General features: G+C 35.2%; 3 protein-coding genes and 2 long non-coding RNA genes across 12 annotated transcripts; 2 read left to right on the top strand and 3 right to left on the bottom strand.

The window, feature by feature from the left end:
* Positions 1 to 2,227: 2,227 nt before the first annotated feature.
* Positions 2,228 to 6,086, bottom strand: LOC130726764 (uncharacterized). 7 transcript variants are annotated; one of them, XR_009014984.1, is made up of 6 exons: positions 5,579 to 5,659; positions 4,795 to 5,071; positions 4,137 to 4,176; positions 3,604 to 3,779; positions 2,728 to 2,802; positions 2,228 to 2,642 (listed from the first exon to the last, which is right to left on the bottom strand). It is a non-coding gene; the product is annotated as an uncharacterized LOC130726764 (long non-coding RNA). The 7 variants fall into 7 exon arrangements; XR_009014981.1 differs by having other exon boundaries at positions 2,738 to 2,802; XR_009014983.1 differs by lacking the exon at positions 3,604 to 3,779 and having other exon boundaries at positions 2,228 to 2,439; positions 2,512 to 2,642; positions 2,738 to 2,802.
* A 1,805-nt stretch (positions 6,087 to 7,891) lies between these two features.
* Positions 7,892 to 14,940, bottom strand: LOC130724364 (uncharacterized). Its single transcript, XM_057575571.1, has 2 exons — positions 14,762 to 14,940; positions 7,892 to 8,398 (listed from the first exon to the last, which is right to left on the bottom strand). Exon 2 carries the CDS (start codon positions 8,374 to 8,376, stop codon positions 8,170 to 8,172), a length of 207 nt encoding a protein of 68 aa, XP_057431554.1. The 5' UTR covers positions 8,377 to 8,398; positions 14,762 to 14,940; the 3' UTR covers positions 7,892 to 8,169.
* On the top strand, positions 9,471 to 14,246 carry LOC130724365 (uncharacterized). Its single transcript, XR_009014485.1, has 3 exons — positions 9,471 to 9,803; positions 13,555 to 13,674; positions 14,167 to 14,246. It is a non-coding gene; the product is annotated as an uncharacterized LOC130724365 (long non-coding RNA).
* A 132-nt stretch (positions 14,941 to 15,072) lies between the features above and the next one.
* LOC130724363 (uncharacterized) lies at positions 15,073 to 19,425 on the top strand. Its single transcript, XM_057575570.1, has 5 exons — positions 15,073 to 17,147; positions 17,304 to 17,407; positions 17,630 to 17,816; positions 18,044 to 18,166; positions 18,646 to 19,425. Exons 1-5 carry the CDS (start codon positions 16,980 to 16,982, stop codon positions 19,015 to 19,017), a joined length of 954 nt encoding a protein of 317 aa, XP_057431553.1. The 5' UTR covers positions 15,073 to 16,979; the 3' UTR covers positions 19,018 to 19,425.
* A 1,725-nt stretch (positions 19,426 to 21,150) lies between these two features.
* On the bottom strand, positions 21,151 to 24,664 carry LOC130722514 (uncharacterized). Of its 2 annotated transcripts, XM_057573259.1 has the most exons (5): positions 24,534 to 24,664; positions 22,460 to 22,528; positions 22,292 to 22,332; positions 22,164 to 22,185; positions 21,151 to 21,617 (listed from the first exon to the last, which is right to left on the bottom strand). In XM_057573259.1, the coding sequence occupies exon 5, from the start codon at positions 21,593 to 21,595 to the stop codon at positions 21,389 to 21,391; it is 207 nt and encodes a 68-aa protein (XP_057429242.1). In that variant the 5' UTR covers positions 21,596 to 21,617; positions 22,164 to 22,185; positions 22,292 to 22,332; positions 22,460 to 22,528; positions 24,534 to 24,664; the 3' UTR covers positions 21,151 to 21,388. The 2 variants fall into 2 exon arrangements, with proteins under 2 accessions (XP_057429242.1, XP_057429241.1); XM_057573258.1 differs by lacking the exon at positions 22,164 to 22,185 and having other exon boundaries at positions 21,153 to 21,617.
* Between the last annotated feature and the right edge of the window lie 3 nt (positions 24,665 to 24,667).

The raw sequence follows: 24,667 nt of genomic DNA, 5'->3' as shown, positions 1-24,667 counted from the left end.
AATTTAAATAAAATTTATTTTTCTGGCTTTTTGAGATGCAAAATCGTTTAGTAAATTATCATAATTGATTTCTTTTAAAATTTCTTTTCAATAGAGAAAGAATTGGAGAGAGTAAAAGAAGAAGAATTCAGAGAGACCAAATAAAACATCACAATTTTCCTCTGTTTTTTATCAATTCAAAATACACAATAAATTGAATTTAGTTAAAAATAAATGCTGCACTTAAAAGATCCATTCTTTTAGGCACTTAATATGTTATTTAATTAGTCTATTCTTGGATAATTTTCTTTAAAATATATACTAGTTAAAAAAAAACAAAAAATTTGGGGCCTAAAATATTTTGGGGCCTAAAGCAAGGGCTTTACTGGCCTAGGTGTTGAGACGGCCCTGTTTCGGATGCAGCATCCTTTCTTTCTTTTCTTTAAGGTGAGACTTTTCTTCTTAAAGACTTGCATCCTTTTACAGCAAATGAGAAAGATGGATGCTTAATTTAAGTTACAAAGGTGGTGAAGAAGGGAGCAAGGAAGTGGTGAAGAGGAAGCCGAAGGAGCAGTGGGATGAAGGGGGAGGGTTGAAGAAGATAACTCACCTGTGATTCACAATCAAGTTTTTATTTTTTTGACAAAACTTCTAATAATTAAATCAAATTAATTTCAGTAATATATTCTTTTAAAAAATGACATGGCACCTATGTGTATTATATGTTGGATGCATGTCATACCATGAAAGTCACGTCAGCTACCTCAGTTATTAATTGAATGGAAATCAGACAAAATTAAATTGCTCAATGTACACAACTGAAAATTTTGGAATCAAAATCGTCGGTTTAATATATCAAAGAGTCAAATCCAACCATCACAATAATAAATGAGAGACTAAAAGTGTAATTAGGTTTTTATCATTACAATTAAAAGTAAAATTCACCGTAATTATGAAGCATATATTATCTCTTGTCTCAAGCATTCACTCTCAATTTAATAGAATTAATGTAATGTACGGTTTAAAAAACGTAATGTTTGATCTCCGTTTGAAATAACTCCAATAAACAATAATGTTATTAAACTCGGCCCGACGTTCGACTCGGTCAGGATACTGGGTCAATGAATCGCTGGTCTGGCCACTGGGTCACTAGTTGAACCGCTTGACTCGGTTGACACTAAAAAAATTTAAAAATTCATAATATCATAACAAAATGACCCATTTTACTAATCACAAGGTCACATGAAACAACTTGTATATATCAACTTTCCAATTTAGGCTAATTAAAAAGATGGTCAATTTTTTACAACACCAAAACTTGGTATTCATATTCTTTAATTTATCCTCAAAGAAAGGACAAGAAAACTTTGCAAGGGAATTATATATAGAACTTCTTAATCAGAGAGACTTTAAGAATTGAAACAACTGCAATATAATATAGGAAATTGTTATTCAGACCCCCCAACAGCTATTTAGACCCCTCAAAAAGTACAAAAATACTAAACTACCTTTAATGAAAAAAAATATAAAAAAATACTAATCCCACTCTTCACATTCTCTCTCCTCTCTCCTTACCTCTTTCCTCTTTCTTCCACCAACCACCACCACCCACCACCTCCGCCCCCGCCACCACCACCACCCACCACCTCCACCGCCGCCACCACCGTCGCCGCCACCACCGTCGCCGCCACCACTACCACAACCTTCATCTTATGTCATTTTTTACAATTTCAAACTTTCACTACAAAAAAAAAGGTATTTTGCGGCGCTTCTGGAAGCATTTTGCGGCGGTTAAAACCGCCGCAAAATGTATATGAGGCGTTTCCTTGAGCGCCGCAGAATATAGCGACGCTTAAAAAGCGCCGCAGAGTCTGTAATTCGTTCTGCCTCTGTTTTGCGGCGGTTTTTCACCGCTGCAAAGTTCTAAAATGAATTTTCACACCTTTCATCAACAATCAGCGTGCCAGAAGCGAATAATAGTTAACAAAGAAAAAGATTCAACTACCTATAGATAATATTATCCCAAGAGCATATCTAGTATCTTAGAACAAATTATAAGCTAGCCAGAAGCCCCACACATCTGTGTGATTTATAAAATAGAAATACCATAACATGACACGGGGGACAAATATATATTCACTTAGCATGAGGGTCTTACATGCATAAATAAGAAACAAAACCAATCAATTAAGGTTTCAAATAGCACCCATAAGATCCTACGTACAAACAAAGACGATAACAAAGAAAGGAAGTATATAAAAAAATGGTTTGTAAGCTTTTAACATTTTGAGAAAATGATGTACAAAAGGAATTAGATACAAATCCCAAATACAAAACTTACTTGACTCCCATTGTTGAACTTGTAGTAAATATGCTATTAAAGAAATAGGTCTTCTTTTCATCATAATATCCAATTCAAAAACCACATCAGCATGATTATATGAAGAGTTCTTCATATATCTGCAAATCTTAGAATTAGAATTAAAATAGGAGAGAGAGAGAGAGAGAGAGAGAGAGAGAGAGAGAGCACACCGGGAATGCCACATCTTCTAATTTATGCCTGAGCTTGCTCAAAGCCTCAACCTAGCGACCAGTTAGCTCTAGACTCTCAATTGCATTTCTTAATGGCTTGGGTCAATAATAATAGGCTTCCTCTCTTATTCCTGAAAATTGGTATCAAAATATCAGGACATTGGGCACACAAAACAAAAACATCTTAGAATGAAATTAAACAACACCACCACCTACATTTTCTTACCCAATGGACTGCTACGGTGAGTGAAACTGATATCCTTGAAACCTCAGGAAAGGCTTAGATCAGATCTGCAAATTGGAAAGTTTCATCCACTTTGAGTGAGTCATAAAATATGCAATCACAATAGACAAAACACAAAACCCACTAATGAGTCCCGTTGGCATTGGAAATTTTACCAACCACCTGTAATGCTTATGCTTATCTAATACCAAAAGAGCAAAAAGATAGCTTGGAGATGAAAAATATTAAAAAGGGATTTTCTATTTCGTTTCCACATATACATACTTAATCTCTTAATTTCCTTCTTAGTCCCTAATTCCTACACTAGCCAACTTGTGTTGAATCACAACATGACCAGCTCCAACTCTATTACTCAAACTCTATTGAGCACCAACCAACCTACTGAATCGTAGAGCTTGTATAAGAGCTAAGCAAAGCTCTAAAGTGAAGCTAATTAGCTCTGTCTAAACTCTAAAGCATGTGCAGACCTCATCTCCATTATCTAAAGAGCATTACTGCAAAGTGAATATACATAATCACCCAGTATAGAGCATTACTGCATTACCATAGAACCTATACTAAAATCCTACAGTGGATTCAAATGCTTTACAAATTAAGCTAAATTTTTACTGAGAATCCTACAGTGGATATCATTGTGCCAAGAAAATCAAGATCCATTTTTTCAAGATTCAAGCCAAGCTCATCGGGGATTCTATCTGACACCTCACCCAAGATTATGGAAAAAGAAATAACATACCATATTCTTTCCTTAATAAAGAATTCTCCTGGTGAAACCTTAGTCAGCTTTTCTATCAAATCTTTTAGCATAAAACAACGATATCCCTTAACAGCAATAAGAAGTAACCAACCTCAATAGCATTCATGTTACTCTGCGTGCCACTGCCAGTTTGCCACACAACAAGTGGAAAATGATCAGATGTAATAGCAGTGGCAGTTCCTGCAAACTCACAGGTCCCTTGTCCTTGGGCTTTCCTCTGGAAAAGATGCATTCGGAGATATATGCATCTCATGCTTAAGATCAAGGCTACATTTATATTATTGCAGAGATGCATTAGTGCAGCCTATATACAATTCACTCCTCTCAATACAGTGGCAGATCAAGACATTTTGAGTAGTGGGAGCAGGGCCACGGGACATGCATACGCACAATGCAATCAAACAGTCTTTCTGCCCTTCACTCATTTCCTGTACAACTAAAACTTTGATTTTAAAACATTCCTAAAATCTCAGAGACCTGATTATCCCTCCATTCCTTATCATTTGAACTTGTTAATTTTAAGCCATTCATTCAATAATTATAGTGCAACAGTCCAATGCCCTCAAATCTAGCAGAAATTGAAACCATAACTAAAATCCCAAAGCAAACTGACTTCAGTCTTACCTGTGAATAAAAGCTTGAGTAGTGGATCACAAACACAAAACTGCAAGCAAAGCCACGATAGATATCAGCAATAGCCACACCATCACAGAATCAAAAGAAAGTGGCTTCAATCCTTACGATGCAGCAAAAAACATCAAGAAAAGCTAAAATTGCTATGAAACAAATTAATACTGAGCAAGGTAAAGCTTTAAATAAACGAAACAGCAAGTTGAACATGTCAATTTAAATAAATTAAACAGCAAAAAATGCTAACTTTCACCGAATGCATTCCTCGATTTGTTTTATTCGATCATACTTTCCTAACTTTCACCGAATGCATATTTGATACCAAAATAATGCTTCATGAATTCTATCGATTCCACCTTGTCATCTAGTGCTATCATTCACTGCTTGAAGTATTATATTAACAATAATAGTTCCTATTCCTAATCTAATCAAACTTTCACACATCGAAACAGAGATTTAACCAAGATTTCACTGCAGATGCTATATGAAAAGCAAAATGGCTAAATCAAGCATGTAACACATAAAAGGGAAATGAAGCAGAAAAGGTTAAACCCTAGCTAGAAAGATCAGTGTTGAGCATAACGAAGAAACAGTGTACAAAAATTGCAATGACTAAATAAAAAGAAGAGATGCAGAACCCTAAATCTCTTACCTGATTCGATTGTCATTGGAAGATTCGCACCAGTGTGCAGGAATCGCGAATCGTAGAAGAAGAAGGGCGAGGCGAACACGGAGATACGGAGAAAATGGAGTTCTTCGATCCAAATCTGGTGGAGAAGAAAGGCAAATCGCAATTCAATCCATGGCTGAGCTTTGCTATGGAAACCTTCGATTCGATTGAGAGGAACGCGAAGAGGAGAGGAAGCTTCAACCCATGACTGCACACTACGAAACCTTCGTTCTTCGATTGAGAGGAACACGAAGAGGTTCTGAGAGTGGCTTGATTATGTTCAAAGCATAAACAACTCCCTAAAGCTTCTAGCAAAATTGAATCAATTCCCTAAAGCTAATAGCAGAATGGAATCAATTTTCCAAAATGACAGCCAAACATCTATGTTGTCCCCAAAATTGATTTTTCTCTATCAGAATCAATTCTGATATTCAATTATTCACAAAAAAAACACACACTTAACTGACACACATAATATCCTGAACATTTCAGCACCCGTTTTAAACATTCTCATTGGAATTACAACAACATAGATACATATAATCAACTCCATTTCTTTTCAGTTCATTATCTCTTCATTTAGTATGAAGAAAAATAATACAAATTTTGACTACCCCTTCTTTGTATTGAAAGAAGGGCAAGAAGAAAAAGCAGAAAAGGACATAACTTTGGAAATCACTGGAAAAAAAGAGTGGCATTCTATTAGTATTGAGAGTGAAGCATAAGTTAGAGAGAGAGAGAGAGAGAAGAAGGGGAAGTGAGGTACCTGAGGCGGAGGAGAGAGAGAAGTGTCATCTTGTTCAGCAACAGCAACCGCAGCAGAAGGAGTTTCGGCGGCAGAAACAGCGAGCCTAAAACGTGAGGGGTTTGAGGGACACAGGTGTGAGTGAGAATGTGAGTGTGAGTGTGAGGAGAAGGAAGAAGAGGTGTTGAATTTGATGGGTGAGAGAGTGAGAGGCTTCAGAGTGGGAGGAGGTTGAACTGCCACCATGGATGATAACATCATGTTGTTGTGAGAGAAAATGGAAATAGTGATTTGCTATAACTGATTGTGTTATTCAATCTCACTGGTGCTTCTGATTACAAGTACTTATAGAATGCTTCAGCTTGCTGAGCAAGCTATGCTTAAGTCTAAGAAACTGCAACAGTGATAACTAACTACATCGGTACAATAATAGAAGCATAATTCAATCTTCATAACTGAACATCGGTAAACACACACAGTGAAGAAGAACACAAGAACAAATCGATGAAGAAGAAGATAAGGAAGGAAAGAAACCTGAGTTTTGGCCCGCCCCGAATCACTTTTTCAATCGGGTGCCCCTTCCCCGTAATAACTTTAGGATAAGATAAAGTTTCTTCTTTTATTTTATTTTTTTCCCGATGAATTTTTCTAATCCATTAACTTGTAGTGATTAAAATCATATTCTTTGTTAAATAGTAATTATTTTCTAGTTGTGGAAAAATTTGTTTCCGAGAAAAAAATGTTACCACATTCGGTAACCATCGATAAATTGATGAGAAATGTGTAACTTATTATGTTAATAATTCGGTGCCAACTTTTCTTTTTACATAAAATTGATCGTCGAGTTACTAGCGTCTTAAATAGTTGGCAAATTACTAAAATGTTGGCCATTTAGGCCTTCGGCAGGAGTAGCTACATTGTGGACTATGGGGGCAATCATCCATTAAAATATTTAATTCTCTTATCAATATTATTTATTTTCAATACAACACAATGTTTTGAGTACAAATGTAATTTGCATTTTAATTTTTTAAATCTCAAAACAAACACACAATCTCTCTCTATTTATTTCCTCACTCGAGTTGTTCCTTGTTCCCATGTTCTTACCTAACTGGTTTATTCCAAAGACTTTTTTTTTTCTTTCATAACCAAAGTTCAATTGGGAAAATGGCCAATGTTCACACATCGATACTAGGAAACCATGCTAGGCTAGTAACCCACCTTAACTCGACCATAGAATACCCAAGTGAAGATAATCCGCTCTTCGGCCCTAATCCTCTTATAAGATGTGTGCTAATAACGTCACAATATAGTAAATGAGTACAAAATCGTTTCGTAGTTACATTGTGAACTATGGGGGCAATTGTCAATTGCCCCCACTAAAATCTTTATTTCTCTAATCAATAGTTAATTCATTTTCAATACAACACAATATTTTGAGTATAAATGTGATTTGCATTTTAATGTTTTGAATCTTGAAGCAAAAAATGCAATCTCTCTCTATTTCTTTCCTCACTCGAGTTGTTCCTTGTTCCCCTGTTCTCGCATGAATTCGTCTCTTCCAAAGACTTCTTTATCAAAGTTCAATTGAGGAAATGAGAAAAGTCTTACAAGAAACCCACAATGGGTGTCAATGTTCACATATTAATACTAGGAAATCATATTATGCTTGTATTGTAACCCACTTTAACTTGACCCTAGAATACCCAAGTGAAGATAATCCGCTCTTTGACCCTAATCCTCTTACCCCTTATAAGATGTGTGCTACTAACGTCACAATGATTAAATAAGTACAGAATAATTTCGTAATTGCCTTGTGTGTAATTATTGACTTAATTGCATTTCGTGATATCTAGGAACATTGTTAATATCTTGGCAAGGAATTGAGTCATAATTAAGGCACGAACATAGATCAATCTCTATGACTGAACAATTGACAATGACCAGACTTTGTTTAAGCGTTGATGTTGTAAATACAATCCATCTTTTTTGTTAGAAATGTTGTGTTTTTGTATTTACGTTCAAATTGGTCAAAAACATATTCACGCCAATGATACAAGAGATATGGATTGGCCAAAAGCACATTCAAGCTTTCTTAAAATGTGCGCTGATAAAAATAGTAAAATACACACAGAAGTATCACAAATTCCATGGAGAGAGTAAAATTCCCATAAAGGTTTATTTTTGAAAGTTCATAAAGGTCATAGACTATAAACTCAAATATATTGGGTGAGCCAAAATTCACATCCCTAATGTTTATATGTTCATTGTTTCATTTAATACCAATTAACATTGTTCTTTGTCATGGGTTTACTTTCATGCATGAAGGAGATATGCTTACAAATTTAAAAGTACTTCATTTTAAGTTTGAAATGACATTTTGTCTTTGATTCACTTACATGTATAATGATCCAAGATTGGTGTTGCCAACAAAATATCTCAGCAAGGCTAAAAAAGAACCTCAATTGTAATTTCCCTACCACACAGTTTTTGTACACAAAACTGGCTGAACTTATTATGCACTAGATTGAAAATACATTTTTCTTCTGATGCTGAAAAGCAAAATAGTGAATACACACAAAGTATTGTTTTTGTTCCACAAGAAAACATCTCTAGACCTTTGATGGCACGCTTGGTTCACCCTCTTGCTTGCTCTTGTCAGCTTCAAACTTGTCAATTGCTACTTGCAGCTCATCAGTACCTCCAACAGCTCTCATGGTGTAGAAGTAGGTCCCGAAGACAAATGCTGTCAAACCCCCGGCAACTACGAAATTCTTTGCCTTGGGTGGAAGGCTTGCAAATCCTAAAACTCCAGCCATCTTGGTGAATGGGGAAAAATCTCTAAAAAAAGATTTAAAAGAAAAAAGAAAAGTTAGCAGAATTTAACAAATATGCTCTCGATCACACAGGTGCAGAGATAACAAAGAGTAGTTCAATAAGGTGACAATGATACACAATATAAATTCTAATGAGGGCAGTCCAAAAAAATAGCATGGCTTGAAACAGCAAACATTTCCATTGTAAGACCCAGGTATATTAAGCATGTCTTAAATAGTTGTTTATCGGCTTAAGGGCGATAAGCGCTATTAAGCTTAAGTTGATGTGTTTATGGTGCATTGTGTGTTTATATAAATTAGTGTATTATTAATATTATTATTATTTTCTAAACTAATAAAGAAAAGAAAAGAAAAATTGAAAGTTTAGAAGAAGAAAAAAAAATAGTCACGTAAGTGACAAAGTTATTAGAAGAAAAAAGAGAAGAATCACGTAAGTAATTTTGCCAGGAAAGTTTAATATATATATTTTTATATACTTATTAACACTTCTACACTTGATCACTTAAATTTGCTCAAAGTGATCTTAATTTATATTATAGAGTCCCTAATAATTTTTAGGATAATGATTCATCTTCCTAATATTTTTCTATAGCTCTATGAGTTAAATCCTACTTTACCAAAATTATCTCATTACCTACATATTCACCCTTAATACTAGTATATTATATAACTTGAGTTCTTTTCAATCTTTTAATTTTTCCTAAGCACTACGTGCCAGAGAACCAAGTTCTCAACTTTTCTTAAGCATGACACTTACAACTCAAGTGCTCAGTCATTGGCCATTCTCTTGACAACACAACATCTCCACCATCCTTTCTCTTACACGTATGAAACCATCAAGCAGCTCACAAACTCTCTCCCTTGAATTACTTTGACATGAAGAAAGGCAAATGACCATCAGATTACTACATGCTTCACTATTTTATTCCTTCTATTACATTCTCTACTGCTTCTTCCACCACGTTAGGCCTCTGCATGATTCACACCTCATGTTCATTGCATGTTTCTCCGTTACACCTCATGCTTATTGCCACCTTTGATTTGTTTCATTCTTAAATATCTGATTTGTGGAGGCTATATATACGGAAGCAATGTCATTGCAAGATATTAACATAGACACTCAAGAGAGGATTCTGAGCAACACACACGCAGAGTTATGTTCTTATACATGACTGAAAAATAACACTAGTTGTGAGTGGATGAATTTTTTGTGAAAATTCTTGAGCTTTGGAGCGGAAGCTGGCATCTTAGAGCGTAGCTTTTTTTTTTAAAAGCGAGTAATTTTCTAAAGATACGAAGTACGATAACGCGTTCGTGTCGGAGCTAAAGAATGGAAGGAAAGCTAGCCGGTACGAGAAGCGATGATGTGATTGGATCGAAGTCGCAACTTAGGAAAGAAAGTGGCTAAGGTAAGGGTAACTCAGTTTTAGCGCGTCTTTGAGTCTTGCATGCTTTTATCGCACTGCATGCGTTTGAGATGAAGGTGTTTAATTTGATTAGCAATTGATTGAAATATTTGCAATGTTGTATACTTGCTTATGTTGACTGTTTCTGAGGCTTGTGCCAAATGTTTTCTGAAGGCTTCGGCTGAGTAAACTTATTGAGACGTGTGTCTCCGTTTTCTGAGAGGCTTCGGCCGTTTACTGGTTTCCGTCATTACTGCTTTCAAGTGGATAAGACGTGATTATTGTTGATTGATTTTGGCATATAGGGCTGAATTAAGTGGCATTCAGTGGTTGTCGTTCCACATGTCTGTCCCGTCTTTCGAGGTGTTATTAAGTGGCATTCAGTGGTTGTCGTTCCACATGTCTGTCCCGTCCTTCGTGGCGTTATTAAGTGGCATTCAGTGGTTGTCGTTCCACATGTATGTCCCGTCCTTCGTGGCGTTATTAAGTGGCATCCAGTGGTTGTCGTTCCACATGGTTGTCCCGTCTTGTGAGGCGATATTCAGTGGCATTCAGTGGTTGTCGTTCCACATGTCTGTCCCGTCTTGAGAGACGTTATTGATCGATCCATTTTGGTAGCAGCATATAGTTGCATTATAGGGAACTAACACCTGACCCTATGTTGTTGGATTTCCGTATTGGTTTATTAATATCTGATTTGATGTTACATCGTTGAGGTTATTATTATCTGAGTTAATCTATGTTAAGTTGTTGATATATGAGTTGAGTTATGTTGCTAGTATATTTACCATGCTAGGTAATTAAATTTGAATAGCATGATTTTCTCTTTTATACATGGTAATTGCATGGAGTTAACCTTTTCTATTTGCTACTTGTTGTTTGGGCGCTTAACGCTATTAGGCGATGGAGATCCTTCCGCCGAGGCTTAGCTGCTCGAGTTGTAAGCGGAGGAGTAGAGGTGTGAGAAGCAGCTTTGCTTCTCTTCTTGTGGACTATGTTTGAGTCTCCTTTTCTATATAAGAACCCTGTTATTAAAGCCTTGCTTCCGCCACTGTTAAAGTGCGCATGTTTATTCTGAACCTTACTTATGGTGTTGTAAACTATTATTACTATATATCGGGAAACAGATTATTTAAATAAAGTTATCATGTGTTTCCAACCTTATGGTATTCATTCTCATTCTCAAAAAAAAAAATACCCTTGAATTTTAGGGATTGCAGAATAGTCCTTAGACTTTGTTAGGTTACTAATGTGATTCCTCAGTTGAGAAATTGAGTTACATTTCCACAAACAGTATAAGTGCATGTTTGGAAACCCTTCTAATATTGATTCTGAAGTCGTAATGAATTATAGGAAGAAGCTTTTAGGTATCAGAATTGATTCTGAGAGAAAAGCTGATCCAAATATGTTATAAGGGATGTCCCAGCAAACAAACAAACACTTGAGCCCAAATCAAAAGAGGTTGTTAATAAGGGAAGTTGGGTGCTAACACTAAAAAGTAAAAACAAACAAGACCTTCAGTCATTAGCATAATGTTCTTATGGCTATGATATGATATGACACACAACAATTCAAAATTTTCAGAACAAATTAGCAAGAGAAGGAATCTGCAATAATTTAGTGTTTACCAGAGAGTAGTCTCAGCTAGGGCTAGGGCACAAACAAATGAAACAAATTGGGCTCTTTCAACTAGATACAAAACATGACGCAGTGGAATAGAAATATTTGAGAAGAAGTAGCAGAGGAAAGTAGATACCGGCGAACGTTGGCGGAGAGTCGCGGTGGCGGTGAATGAGTCTGTGAGGAATTTCAACAAACAGTATAAGTGCACGGAAAAATGAAATCAGATCAAACATTAGCAATAAGCAAAAGAAATGGCAGCAAATCATACAATCAAACAAAACTCAAAGGAATGAAACCTTACCTTAGTATTTTTGTTTTCCCTTTGCGATTGAGAGAGCGAGTGTTTGAGAGACAGGCAACACTACACACATTGATTTGTAATGTTAGCACAAGAAAATTATTCACGTTTTTATCTAGTATTTTCCTATTTTGTGTTTTTCCATTTTTAAAAGGAATGAGTATCCAAACACTAAAATAAAAATAAAAAATTCAACCAATGCCTTTACCTTAATTCTCACAAGTGAAAAATGTATATTACTAAACAAATTTGATAGCAACACCCACTTCAAAGAATAGTTATAAGGTGTACTATTTTAAAAGTGAATTATTGATGAACCATTATATGTGACCGATCAATATAATACTAAAGAAATGTATAAGACCGATTAAAATGGTTCATCGGTCTTATACATTTCTTTAGTATTATATTGATCGGTCACATATAATGGTTCATCGATAAATCACTTTTAAAATAGTACACCTTATAACTATTCTTTGAAGTGGGTGTTGCTATCAAATTTGTTTAGTAATATACATTTTTCACTTGTGAGAATTAAGGTAAAGGCATTGGTTGAATTTTTTATTTTTATTTTAGTGTTTAGATACTCATTCCTTTTAAAAATAGGAAAACACAAAATAGGAAAATACTAGATAAAAACGTGAATAACTTTCTTGTGCAACATTACAAATCAGTGTGTAGCGTTGCCTGTCTCTCAAACACTCGCTCTCTCAATCGCAAAGGGAAAACAAAAATACTAAGGTAAGGTTTCATTCCTTTGAGTTTTGTTTGATTGTATGATTTGCTGTCATTTCTTTTGCTTATTGCTAATGTTTGATCTGATTTCATTTTTCCGTGCACTTATACTGTTTGTTGAAATTCCTCACAGACTCATTCACCGCCACCGCGACTCTCCGCCAACGTTCGCCGGTATCTACTTTCCTCTGCTACTTCTTCTCAAATATTTCTATTCCACTGCGTCATGTTTTGTATCTAGTTGAAAGAGCCCAATTTGTTTCATTTGTTTGTACCCTAGCCCTAGCTGAGACTACTCTCTGGTAAACACTAAATTATTGCAGATTCCTTCTCTTGCTAATTTGTTCTGAAAATTTTGAATTGTTGTGTGTGTCATATCATATCATAGGCATAAGAACATTATGCTAATGATTGAAGGTCTTGTTTGTTTTTACTTTTTAGTGTTAGCACCCAACTTCCCTTATTAACAACCTCTTTTGATTTGGGCTCAAGTGTTTGTTTGTTTGCTGGGACATCCCTTATAACATATTTGGATCAGCTTTTCTCTCAGAATCAATTCTGATACCTAAAAGCTTCTTCCTATAATTCATTACGACTTCAGAATCAATTGTAGAAGGGTTTCCAAACATGCACTTATACTGTTTGTGGAAATGTTTGCTGTTTCAACCCATGCTATTTTTTTGGACTGCCCTCATTAGAATTTATATTGTGTATCATTGTCACCTTATCAGTGTTCTATGTTTTTGTATTCTAACATTACTGTTCACTTTTATGTATATTAGCGCTAACTAATATACCCTTATCCCAATTGTGAAAAGCTGGACTCCTTTTTTCTGTTACCATACATTGTCCCTCATGTCCTACCTTATTAAGAGCTTAGCCATGGTACATTTTTTTTTTTTTCAGAAGATGTAATGTATAATGTCTATGATATAAATTTTGTTCTGATGCATGATGACTTCTTAAAGTATTGAGACAGTGGAGAGAAGCACGATAAGAGGAGGAAATCATTATATTTTTGTGCTTCTGCATGAATTGATAGTCGTATAACATGCTTTTTTACATACTTGTAACTTCCTTAATAACTTGATGCTGCAGGTTATGAGCTTTTTTGCAACAGCTGAACATGAAAGGGAAAGACTTAAGTATTTTGCTTCAGCTGAAGGAAGAGATGACATGTATCAATACAACCAGAAGGAAAGGAGAACTGTTCTTGAGGTTAGGTCAATAGTTTGTATGTCATATATGATATTTTCTTTGTGAGTGACTTCATTGTTCTTTTTTAGCACTGAATTATGTAACTTGATTTGGACTTTTTTCTTCCTTGTTAAGAAGCTTCATATTTGAATGAAAGGGGGTAATGGCTAAAGGGCTGCTTTTGTAGTTATGGCAAGCTATAACTATACCATGAATGTAAAAATTGAAGAAACAGTAATTAGTGATGATGGTTCTTCTCTGACTCAAATATGCTGCACAAGTACATACAATTGGAGCATTTGAATAGTGTCTGTCTACCAAGATTAGAGATATAACACAAAGGTATTTTAGTAAAGGTTAAAATCTTATCGTAAAAGAAATCATTAGACTATGGTTTCAGTTTCAATCCTTAAATTATTTAGATGGTCCTTAATATATGCTTTTATTTTCTTGCATGTTTCATTATATCAAACTTATGGGTATATCTGTTCTCTTTTCTTTTGGGGGTAATAGGTGTTGGAGGATTTTCCTTCTGTACAAATGCCATTTGAGTGGCTAGTCCAACTAGTTCCTCCACTGAAAACAAGAGCCTGTTGTATTACTATCAAGCACCCAAAAAATACATAACTAGAGGACGCAATTAAGCATATGAAAGTAACTAAACATGAGAAGAATTTAAAACTTTTCGCATCACGTTGGTACCAGTAGCAGTGTAACTAGACTTACAATTTAGGCTTTATATTATCATTTTTCTTTCCTCTAGCTAGCTGCTACCGAAAGAATAAAACCAATTCCAACTTCCTAATAATTCTCATAATATTAATAAAAATACTAAATCTAAAACTAATATATCTAACATTCCTATGTTACAGTGGCTTCAGTTAAGCCTACAGCCATGTCAATGAACACTCAAACTGAAACAGGCATTTCATCAAACAGCTAATATGCATCAGTGATCAGTCCAATACACCAGGAAAAATAGAAGCTTTGAATGTTACAGAGTAAAATAGCATAAAAAGAAAACTTCTCATAGCATAAAATGTAGATGGGTCCGGTAAATCAATGCCGCAAATAAAAATCAAGCAAAGAGATTCATTTTGTGATTTACCTTGTGCGAAAGATTGATGCAAATAGAGAGACCCGAAATGGAGATGAAGTCTGCGGCCGTGAAACTCCGGTGTGGCTTCCGATCAAACAGGCGACGGCGCGGAGGGGTGCGACTGAGAGGCCGAGAGAGGGAGGGTCAGTGCATTGATTCAATTGAGGGAGAGAATGGGAAGAAAAGGTAAAGTAAAGGTTGCACCTTGCAAATAGTTTTTATTTTATTATTTTTAGTTTCAAAATTACTTCAATGGTAATAAAAATATAAAAATGATTTTTTTTAAAATTTTTAGAAAAAATGATTTTTTTACGGTTATGATAATTAATATAAAACGTATTAATAAATTTAAATAGTTTATAAAAAATCATCAAAATAATAAAATATTTCATAAACCCTCTAATTTTAGTAAAAATGGTCATAAGAAAACATTTATGAGATCAACAAGGTCTAGCACAACTAATAGATAGTTGAGTTCTTATGACATCTAATCTAGGGTTCGATCTTTAGGCGATACGTATGGAGAATGATGTTGGGTGAAATCTACTCATTTAGTGTGATATTCGAGTCTTGATGAGATTATAGGCTCATGATTGTTGGTTGTGGGATACTTGAGAAATAAAAAAGAAAAAAACATTGATGTCCTTCCTATTTTAGAGCTCGGTGGTTGTATGATGAACAGAGACGGAGACGGAGACGATGATAATGGATTTGACGGAAATTTAAGGGTAAAATCCTTTTAATGATGCACCAATCTACGATAGTCAAGGGCTATAGAGCTTCATAGTTTGATTCACGAATACCTCAATCACTGTCAACTATTTAGTTGTATAACATGCACTTTTTCAAGTGTTGCATATGATGATCTTATATGAAAACGCTTTCATATTTTATTATATTAAAGTTTTGTGTCTATCTTTCTTCACATTTACTCATTCTGTCTCATATTATAAGTCACATTTTATCAAAAAAAAAAATTGTCTCAAAATATAAGTCACTCTCCAATATTTATGAAGCATTACTTACCTTTTTTCCACATACATTTGACCTCATAGTGTGATTTTAAAAAGTTTTTAAGTTGGAGAGAGAAATTATCGGTAAGGAAAGTCAATAAAACAAATTTATTGCTAGCAACTACTTTTCATAATTCAAGAGAATTAGTTAAATATAACTTATACTACATTAGAACAGAGCAAATATTAAATATAAGAGACCCTTAAAATATTTATAAAAAAAATAAACATAATATTTTACGGCCTAACATTATTATACCATATCAGATGATCCAAATCGGCAGCCATGTACACGACTCGCCAGGTACATCCTCAGGCAGCTACAGTCATATCTTTCAATTTTACTTCTTCTTGTGTTTTTACATGACTTGATTCATTCCATAGTTTGACAGCAGCCACGTAATAAAGAAAATGCTACAGCTACGCGCCACAGATTTGTAACATTTGGTAAACACATATATGATTATGAGACTAACACTTTCCTACAACTACTTCAACCATGCAAAAACGCCAAAATTAATAATTCATATAAATCACACACAACACCTATATGACACTTTTGACCTTTCAAACCTGTCACAGGAGAAGGGGTCAACATATCCCACTTGACACCAAGGTGACCTTTCATAGTCCCCATCTCACTAATGAGCCTTTCTTTTAGTTTATAAACATGCATGTACATGCATCTTTTCTGAGATACTTGCACAATTTATTAGAGTTAGCATACACAAAACTCGAATCAAAACTCGAATCTGAAATCTTAATTCAATGAAATTAAACATAAATCAACCACTAATAACTTGAACCAATGACTAATATTGAGTATTTTCTGAGAGAGTTGACAAATTTGTAAAATAAATTAAACTTGAGTTTCCTAGTCTTTAGGATAAAGAAGAAAGCATCCAAGAGATACCCTGGTTTAGGCTAATTCTAAACAAAGAATGAGTTTTCGCAGTCATATTTATTCCACTGGGGACTGTTTCATTAATAAGAGACCCAGGCAAAAATTAACACATTGAATCAAGTCAAATTTGAAATCTTATCTTGTAAGCAAAAGTGGTTCTCTTATAAAAGACTCTCCCAACATAAACTCATTCATTGCCTATTTGCCTTCTTGTGGATACATAAACAACACACCATTTTGCTTGCAACTTCTATTCAGAACCTGAGGTGCCCATACATATATAGAAGCAGGATATAATTGAATTGGAAACATGGGTCTGCTCGGGAAAAGCTTCACTTCCAAATTCGGAAGCATCACAACTCTTGCTATTTCAAGGATTGCCATCTTGATGAACCAGCATAAGGCTCGAGCCTCACATGCTAGATCTGATGTTGCTCAATTCTTGAACCTCGGTTACCAGGATCGTGCTCTTCTTCGTGTAAAGCTCCAACCCTTCTCTTCTGACAACAACTTATTTTTTCTCAAAATCAATTCGGAATTTCAGAAGCTACTCAAAGAAGTTTATCCCAAACATGCTATATCTTTTTCTCTCTTTCAGAAGCAAACATTGAATATATCCTTTGTTTATTAACAGGTGGAGCAATGGATAGCAGAGCAAAACAGGTTGGATGCATTTGGCATGATAGCAAGCTATTGCCACTTCCTCAGAGAAAGAGCTGAAGTACTTGAAAATAACAGGTCAGTTCTCTTTGAGTGCATCTTGGAACGAATTGTTCATGAAACATCCTAAATTATACTAGCGTGGTTAGTTTGGCAGCGGACACACAATTTAAAGCACAATAACTCCAGAAGCTGCACTTTGTAGCTTCTCCTTGTAGGGTTCTCAACTGCAGAACTAAACACGCTACTCATTTAAGATGGATTGTTCATGCCTTTTACTATCTTAATTTACTTATTTAGATATTTGAAAACCATGGAGTGCCCTTTTGAGCTCAAGGAAGCAACATCAAGCCTTATCTTTGCATCCTCAAGGTGTGGAGAATTTCCAGAGCTGCACAAGATACGAGAGATTTTGACGTCCAAATTTGGGAAAGCATTTGCTGATCATGCTGTTGAGTTGCGCAAGAATAATGGAGTTAACTCTAAGGTAATGATTAGACTATGATCACGGTACTTCATATGACATTGTCCGTGAAATTATGAGTCTACCTCTCTCTTCAATAGCATTAAATAGATGAGACCTTCCGAACACTTATGAAAAGAGAAATAAACACAATATTTCATTAGACATTGTCATGTGACTTGAGATATTATGAGACCTCATTTCAAGAGAATGATCCCATTATTCTGATAACTTTTCAATGGCTTATCTAGATGATACAAAAACTTTCACCAAGACGTCTGGACATGGAAATCAAAATGAAAGCGCTGAAGGAAATTGCTACAAAAATTGGAGTCACCTTGCATTTGAAGCAGGGCCCTTCATTGATAAGTGAGGTAAGAAAATTATGTCCCAAAAAGAAATAGCAACATGCAGATTGAATTGTGACAAGAAAATGTTTATAGACACCTAATTTGGGAGTCTACGCCCAAATAAAATGAGAGAAATAAAGATAAGAGATAAATAATAAATGTGATTTATGATACATGATCTGCTTCGAAGAGAGATAGAGATAAACTAATGTGTATGTGGGGGTGCCTATGTGTGTTTGGTTTCACATGTTTGGGAATCGACTTAGAGAATTGATCTAATCCCAAAATTAATTATGCGGAGAAGTTAGAAAGAGTAGCTTCTACGGTGAAAATTATGAGATTTCATAACTGAATTTCACAACATTACCATTTAGAAATCACTTTTCATATTAATGTATCAAAACACAAAACACTTCGCTTTCAACTCACTTTTATCTTTATCAATTGATTGTAAATTGATTGTGACATTTTATAGTGATACATATTCTCTTCTACTACTGCAGGACAAATTAGAATTTGAACGAAGACTAGATGAAGTGGGAACCAGTAAATGGAGTAGTGTTGATGATCCTAAACATGAAGCAAACATCCAACGTGATCCCGAAAATTTAATCCAGAATAAGGATTTATCTGATAGAGTTGCATCCGGCAAGGTGCATGTGCATCCCAAGGGATGCTCTAGTTCTAAACAAGAGGATGTAGTCATTTCCAAAAGCAGCCGTGGTATTGATCTTAAACATTTGGAATGGACAGAAATCAAAAAACAACTTGCATTATGGCAAGAAGAATCTCATTTAGAGTTAGTTTCCAAGGAACGCTTGGAGCAAGATACAAATAGAGAGAGCATCATGCTAGCAAAACAAATAGGATCATGAACACGTGGATTGGAAGATGATGTCAATGAGAACCAAATGAGCACAAAGACAAACAAAAAGAAATGTATATTGTAGACAGTTCCAATTAATAAAAAAAATTCCCCTTTCCAATGGTTTCTTTATATGTTAAAGAAGGTGAAACGTCAAAAAAATTGTTTATTAACACTGGAAATTGTAAAAAGAAAAAAAAGAAACAATTTGTTGAAATTTAAGTACAAGAATATGTAAAAAGTGAAAAACAATCCAGATCCTAATGGTAATTTTAGAAAGGGAACATGTTGACTATAGTAGGACTAAAAAGCAATGTTCAAGGGTAAGCCATTACTCATTTGTCTGAACTTCACATTCCATAGTGGATTTCATGTTTACTCCAGTAATGGTGGAAATCAGGAGAACCAGTGATCAATCACAAACCAAGACTATGGTAGCAAAAGGGATAATCAAATTTGGAAATAAAAAAATATTGTTAGACACACTCAATTAGTGAGAGTTGGTTAATTAGTGGGCGGGTTAGTGAGTGAGGCATGTTGCCTATAAATAGAGTTTAGGGGGAGTATTGTTATCTTTTGGATCATTTGGGGTTTGGGACTTAGGGATAGTGGCTGAGTCTCTCCAATTACTCAGCAACATTGTTCTTTTATAATGTTGGGTGCGCCTGCCCCGAATCACTTATTCAATCGGGTGCCACTGCCCCATAATAACTGTAGGATAAGATAAGTTTCCTCTTTTATTTTCTCCCAATAAAATTTTCTAATCAATTAACTTGTCATGGTTAAAATCATATTATATGTTTAATAATTATTTTCTAATCGTCCGTACAAATTTTTCGAAGAAAAAATTTTCTTGCATTCGGTAACTGTCGGTAAATTAACGGGAAATACGCAAACATTTTTTTACCGTAAAATTGATGGTCAAATTTTCGGCATCCTAAATCATTAGCAAATTACTAAAATGTCGACCATTTAGGCCATAAGCAGGGGCGGGGCTACACTATGGAGGCAATTGTCAATTGCCCCTACTAACATCTTTATTTATCTTATCAATAGTTATTCATTTACAATACAACACAATATTTTGAGTATATATAATATTTGCATTTTAATTTTTCGAATCTTGGAAGCAAAAACGCGATCTCTCTATTTCTTTCCTCACTCGAGTTGTTCCTTGTTCTCGCTGAACTGGTCTCTTCTGAATACTTCTTTTAAAATCACAGTTCAGTTGGGGAAATGGGAAAAGTTTTGCAAGGAACCCACAATGGGTGTCAATGTTCACACATAAATACTATGAAATCATGTTAGGCTAGTAATCCACCTTAACTCGACTCTAGAATACCCCAAGTGAAAATAATCCCCTCTTTGACCCTAATCCTCTTCTTATAAGATGTGTGCTACTAACGTCACAATTATTAAATAAGTACAAAATCATTTTGTGATTGCCTTGTGTAATTATAGTCTTAATCGAATTTCGATATCTAGCTACATTGTTAATGGAATTGAGTAATAATTAAGGCAAGAACATAGATCAATATCTATGATTGAACAATTGGCAATGGCCAAAAGACTTTGTTTGAAGTGTTGATGTTGTAACTAAATACAATCCATCTATTTTGTTAGAAACGTTGTGTGTTTTTATTTACGTTCAAATCGGTCAAAAGCATATTCACTCCAATGATACAAGAGATATGGATTGGTCAAAAGCACATTCAAGCTTTCTTAAAATGTACACACAAAAGTATCACAAATTCCATGGAGAGAGTAAAATTCCCATAAAGAAGGTCATAGACTATGAACTCAAATATATTGGGTGAGGCCAAATTCACATCCCTAATGTTTATTTGTTCAATGATTAATTTAATACCAATTAACATTGTTCTTTTTCATGAGTTTACTTTCATGCATGAAGGAGATATACTTACAAGTTTATAGCTTAGCTTCATGGAAAATAAAAATAACTTGAAAATCTTTCAAAAAGAGAGAACAATTATGTGACAAATTTTAAAAGTACTTGTTTACTTAACAAAGTTTGGGAAGCATCCCCCCCGCCCCCCCTTTCTCCCTCCTTTGGGGAATCAAGAATCAATACAGTGGTGTTAATATAGAGCAAAACGGAAACGTGCATATGGTTTTCATTTAAAGTTTGTAATGGCATTTTGTCTTGATTCACTTACATGTATAATGATCCAAGATTTGTGTTGCCAACAAAATATCTCAGCAAGGCTAAAAAAGAACTTCAATTGTAATTTCCCTACCACAGTTTTTGTACACAAAACTGGTTCAACTTATTATGCACTAGATTGAAAATATTTTTTTCTCCTGATGCTGAAAAGCAACATACGCACAAAGTATTGTTTTTGTTCCACAAGAAAACATCTCTAGACCTTTGATGGCACGCTTGGATTACCCTCTTGCTTGCTCTTGTCAGCTTCAAACTTGTCAATTGCTACTTGCAGCTCATCAGTACCTCCAACAGCTCTCATGGTGTAGAAGTAGGTCCCGAAGACAAATGCTGTCAAACCCCCGGCAACTACGAAATTTTTTGCCTTGGGTGGAAGGCTCGCAAATCCTAAAACTCCAGCCATCTTGGTGAATGGGGAAAAATCTCTAAAACAAGATTTAAAAGAAAGAAGAAAAGTTAGCAGAATTTCACAAATATGCTCTCGATCACACAGGTGCAGAGATAACAAAGAGTAGTTCAATAAGGTGACAATGATACACAATATAAATTCTAATGAGGGCAGTCCAAAAAAATAGCATGGCTTGAAACAGCAAACATTTCCACAAACAGTATAAGTGCATGTTTGGAAACCCTTCTACAATTGATTCTGAAGTCATAATGAATTATAGGAAAAAGCATTTGGGTATCAGAATTGATTCTGAGAGAAAAGCTGATCCAAATATGTTACAAGGGATGTCCCAGCAAACAAACAAACACTTGAGCCCAAATCAAAAGAGGTTGTTAATAAGGGAAGTTGGGTGCTAACACTAAAAAGTAAAAACAAACAAGACCTTCAATCATTAGCATAATGTTCTTATGGCTATGATATGATATGACACAACAATTCAAAATTTTCAGAACAAATTAGCAAGAGAAGGAATCTGTCAGAACAAATTAGCAAGAGAAGGAATCTGCAATAATTTAGTGTTTACCAGAGAGTAGTCTCAGCTAGGGCTAGGGCACAAACAAATGAAACAAATTGGGCTCTTTCAACTAGATACAAAACATGACGCAGTGGAATAGAAATATTTGAGAAGAAGTAGCAGAGGAAAGTAGATACCGGCGAACGTTGGCGGAGAGTCGCGGTGGCGGTGAATGAGTCTGTGAGGAATTTCAACAAACAGTATAAGTGCAGGGAAAAATGAAATCAGAACAAACATTAGCAATAAGCAAAAGAAATGGCAGCAAATCATACAATCAAACAAACCTCAAAGGAATGAAACCTTACCTTAGTATTTTTGTTTTCCCTTTGCGATTGAGAGAGCGAGTGTTTGAGAGACAGGCAACGCTACACACACTGATTTGTAATGTTAGCACAAGAAAGTTATTCACGTTTTTATCTAGTACTTTCCTATTTTGTGTTTTCCCATTTTTTAAAGAAATGAGTATCAAAACACTAAAATAAAAATAAAAAATTCAACCAATGCCTTTACCTTAATTCTCACAAGTGAAAAATGTATATTACTAAACAAATTTTTGATAGCAACACCCACTTCAAAGAATAGTTATAAGGTGTACCATTTTAAAAGTGATTTGTCGATGAACCATTATATGTGACCGATCAATATAATACTAAAGAAATGTATAAGACCGATGAACCATTTTAAAAGTTTTTAATATTATATCTAATTGATCCCTCTAGTTGTCCCTTTTTTAATATTTTTGATTATTTTATTCAGTCTCCATCTCTTCTCTCTTCCACTATCTTCTCCCCTTCGTTTTCTCTCTCCCACTATGTTCCTCATTAAATCCGCATCACATTGTTCTGTCATCTTCTCCCTTCACAAACCCCACATTTTACTTCAATTTCCACTTTCCAAAGAATCATTAAATGAGTGCACAACACCCATTACATCTAATACCTCTAAATGCACCAATTTCAAATTTCAAATTCAAAGTACCCTTCACATGTCCTCATTACAACTACCCTTCCTCCAAATCTCCAATTCTAGGGATCACTCTCATCTTCTTCACCATTCGCACTCCTCCGCCGCTGCCCTCCCTCCTTCACACAACCCTCCCTTACCTTTCCACGCCTCCACCCTCTTATACTAAAGCCAAAGTGAAGAAAATGAAAATACATATGTTAATAGGTTGAGGGGTATAAGTAATGTAGTAGCTAATTAAATCACAATACATGCACATTGTGTGTAACATATTTCATGATGTATCCTCTACGGTTCTACCTCCACAAATAGCAAAACGCACTTTGCACTTGCAGTTTGTAATTTGGTGGTACGTAAAAACTTCTCATTCTCTAATTAACTTGAATTAGGGATGGCAGAGAAGCCCGAACCCATGGGCACCCGACCCGACCCGACCCGATTTCTTGGGTGAAAACCCGAGTTAAATGGGTTCGGGTTCGGGTTCGGGTTTTACCCGATCACTTTCGGGTTCGGGTTTGGGTTTGGCCAAACCCGCACCCGAACCCTACCCGAACCCGGATCTGTATAAGTGAAACCTAAGTATTCTGCTTGTGCAATACAATATGTGCAGCATCTTGCATATTAATTTAACAGTAACATGGCAATTACAATGTTACATTACATAATATAGCTCTCTTCACAGTCTTTTTCAGGTCGGGTTTCCGAGTTCAACTGTTTGTTTGAGGTTGTGTGCGGGTGTGGGTACGGGTCGGGTGAACCCGAAACCCAATGGGTTCGGGTGTGGGTTTAAGTTCACCACCCATTTCGGGTTCGGGTGCGGGTGCGGGTGTGGGTTTTTGATTTCGGGTTTGGGTTTGGGTTTGGCAAAACCCGCACCCTACCCGACCCATTGCCATCCCTAACTTGAATGTTACGTCTAGTGAGTGTTGCTAGCGCTCTCCTCACTAGATACAAATTACAATAACTTTCTCTCACCCTCCTTTCTTTCAAATATCTTTTTCATTTTCTTGTTTTCTACCTCTATATTCCTCTGCATGGTTATTTGTGAAAGAATCAATCATTATTTCATCATTTTATATGTTATTTATAAGTTTGAAATTTTCGTCAATTAACAATAAGGATAAGTTTTTTTAAACGGAAGTTAAAAACCTACATGCCAATGTTGCATACAATTTTTTTATACACTATTCACCATGTGTTACTTAATTATTTTATTAGTAATTAATTAATTTATGAGTTCCTTTTATTTGATAAGAGATTAGAAGTAAACGTGGTAGGAAAAAAATTAAATAAAGAGAAGGTCAAATAAGTGATAATACAGAAAGAAAGTTGAAAATCAAGATTATTGACAATATAAGTTTATTTACTTAAAGCAATTTGGCAGTGAACTTTAAGAAATGGTTTAGGAAAGCATACCACAAGAACCCTCTTGAGAATACGACCTTTTCATTGAACAACTATAATCCCATCTTTTTTTGCCAGAGTGCATATGGAACATTCTTCAGAAACCAGGATTTGCAATATATAAATGGAATAATAGAGCCCACCTT

The sequence above is a fragment of the Lotus japonicus genome, chromosome 6 (genome assembly GCF_012489685.1).
Source record: "Lotus japonicus ecotype B-129 chromosome 6, LjGifu_v1.2".
Lineage (NCBI taxonomy): Eukaryota > Viridiplantae > Streptophyta > Magnoliopsida > Fabales > Fabaceae > Lotus > Lotus japonicus.
The sequence above is the reverse complement of the archived record's forward strand: the minus strand, read 5'-3'. Positions and strand labels throughout refer to the sequence as shown.

Coding starts and splice junctions, on each gene's coding strand:
- LOC130724363 (XM_057575570.1), top strand. CDS start 16,980: ATGGGTCTGCTCGGGAAAAGCTTCACTTCCAAATTCGGAAGCATCACA. Junction 17,408..17,629: donor GAAGTACTTGAAAATAACAG/GTCAGTTCTCTT, acceptor TTACTTATTTAG/ATATTTGAAAACCATGGAGT. Junction 18,167..18,645: donor GCCCTTCATTGATAAGTGAG/GTAAGAAAATTA, acceptor CTACTACTGCAG/GACAAATTAGAATTTGAACG.
- LOC130722514 (XM_057573259.1), bottom strand. CDS start 21,595: ATGGCTGGAGTTTTAGGATTTGCGAGCCTTCCACCCAAGGCAAAAAAT.
- LOC130724364 (XM_057575571.1), bottom strand. CDS start 8,376: ATGGCTGGAGTTTTAGGATTTGCAAGCCTTCCACCCAAGGCAAAGAAT.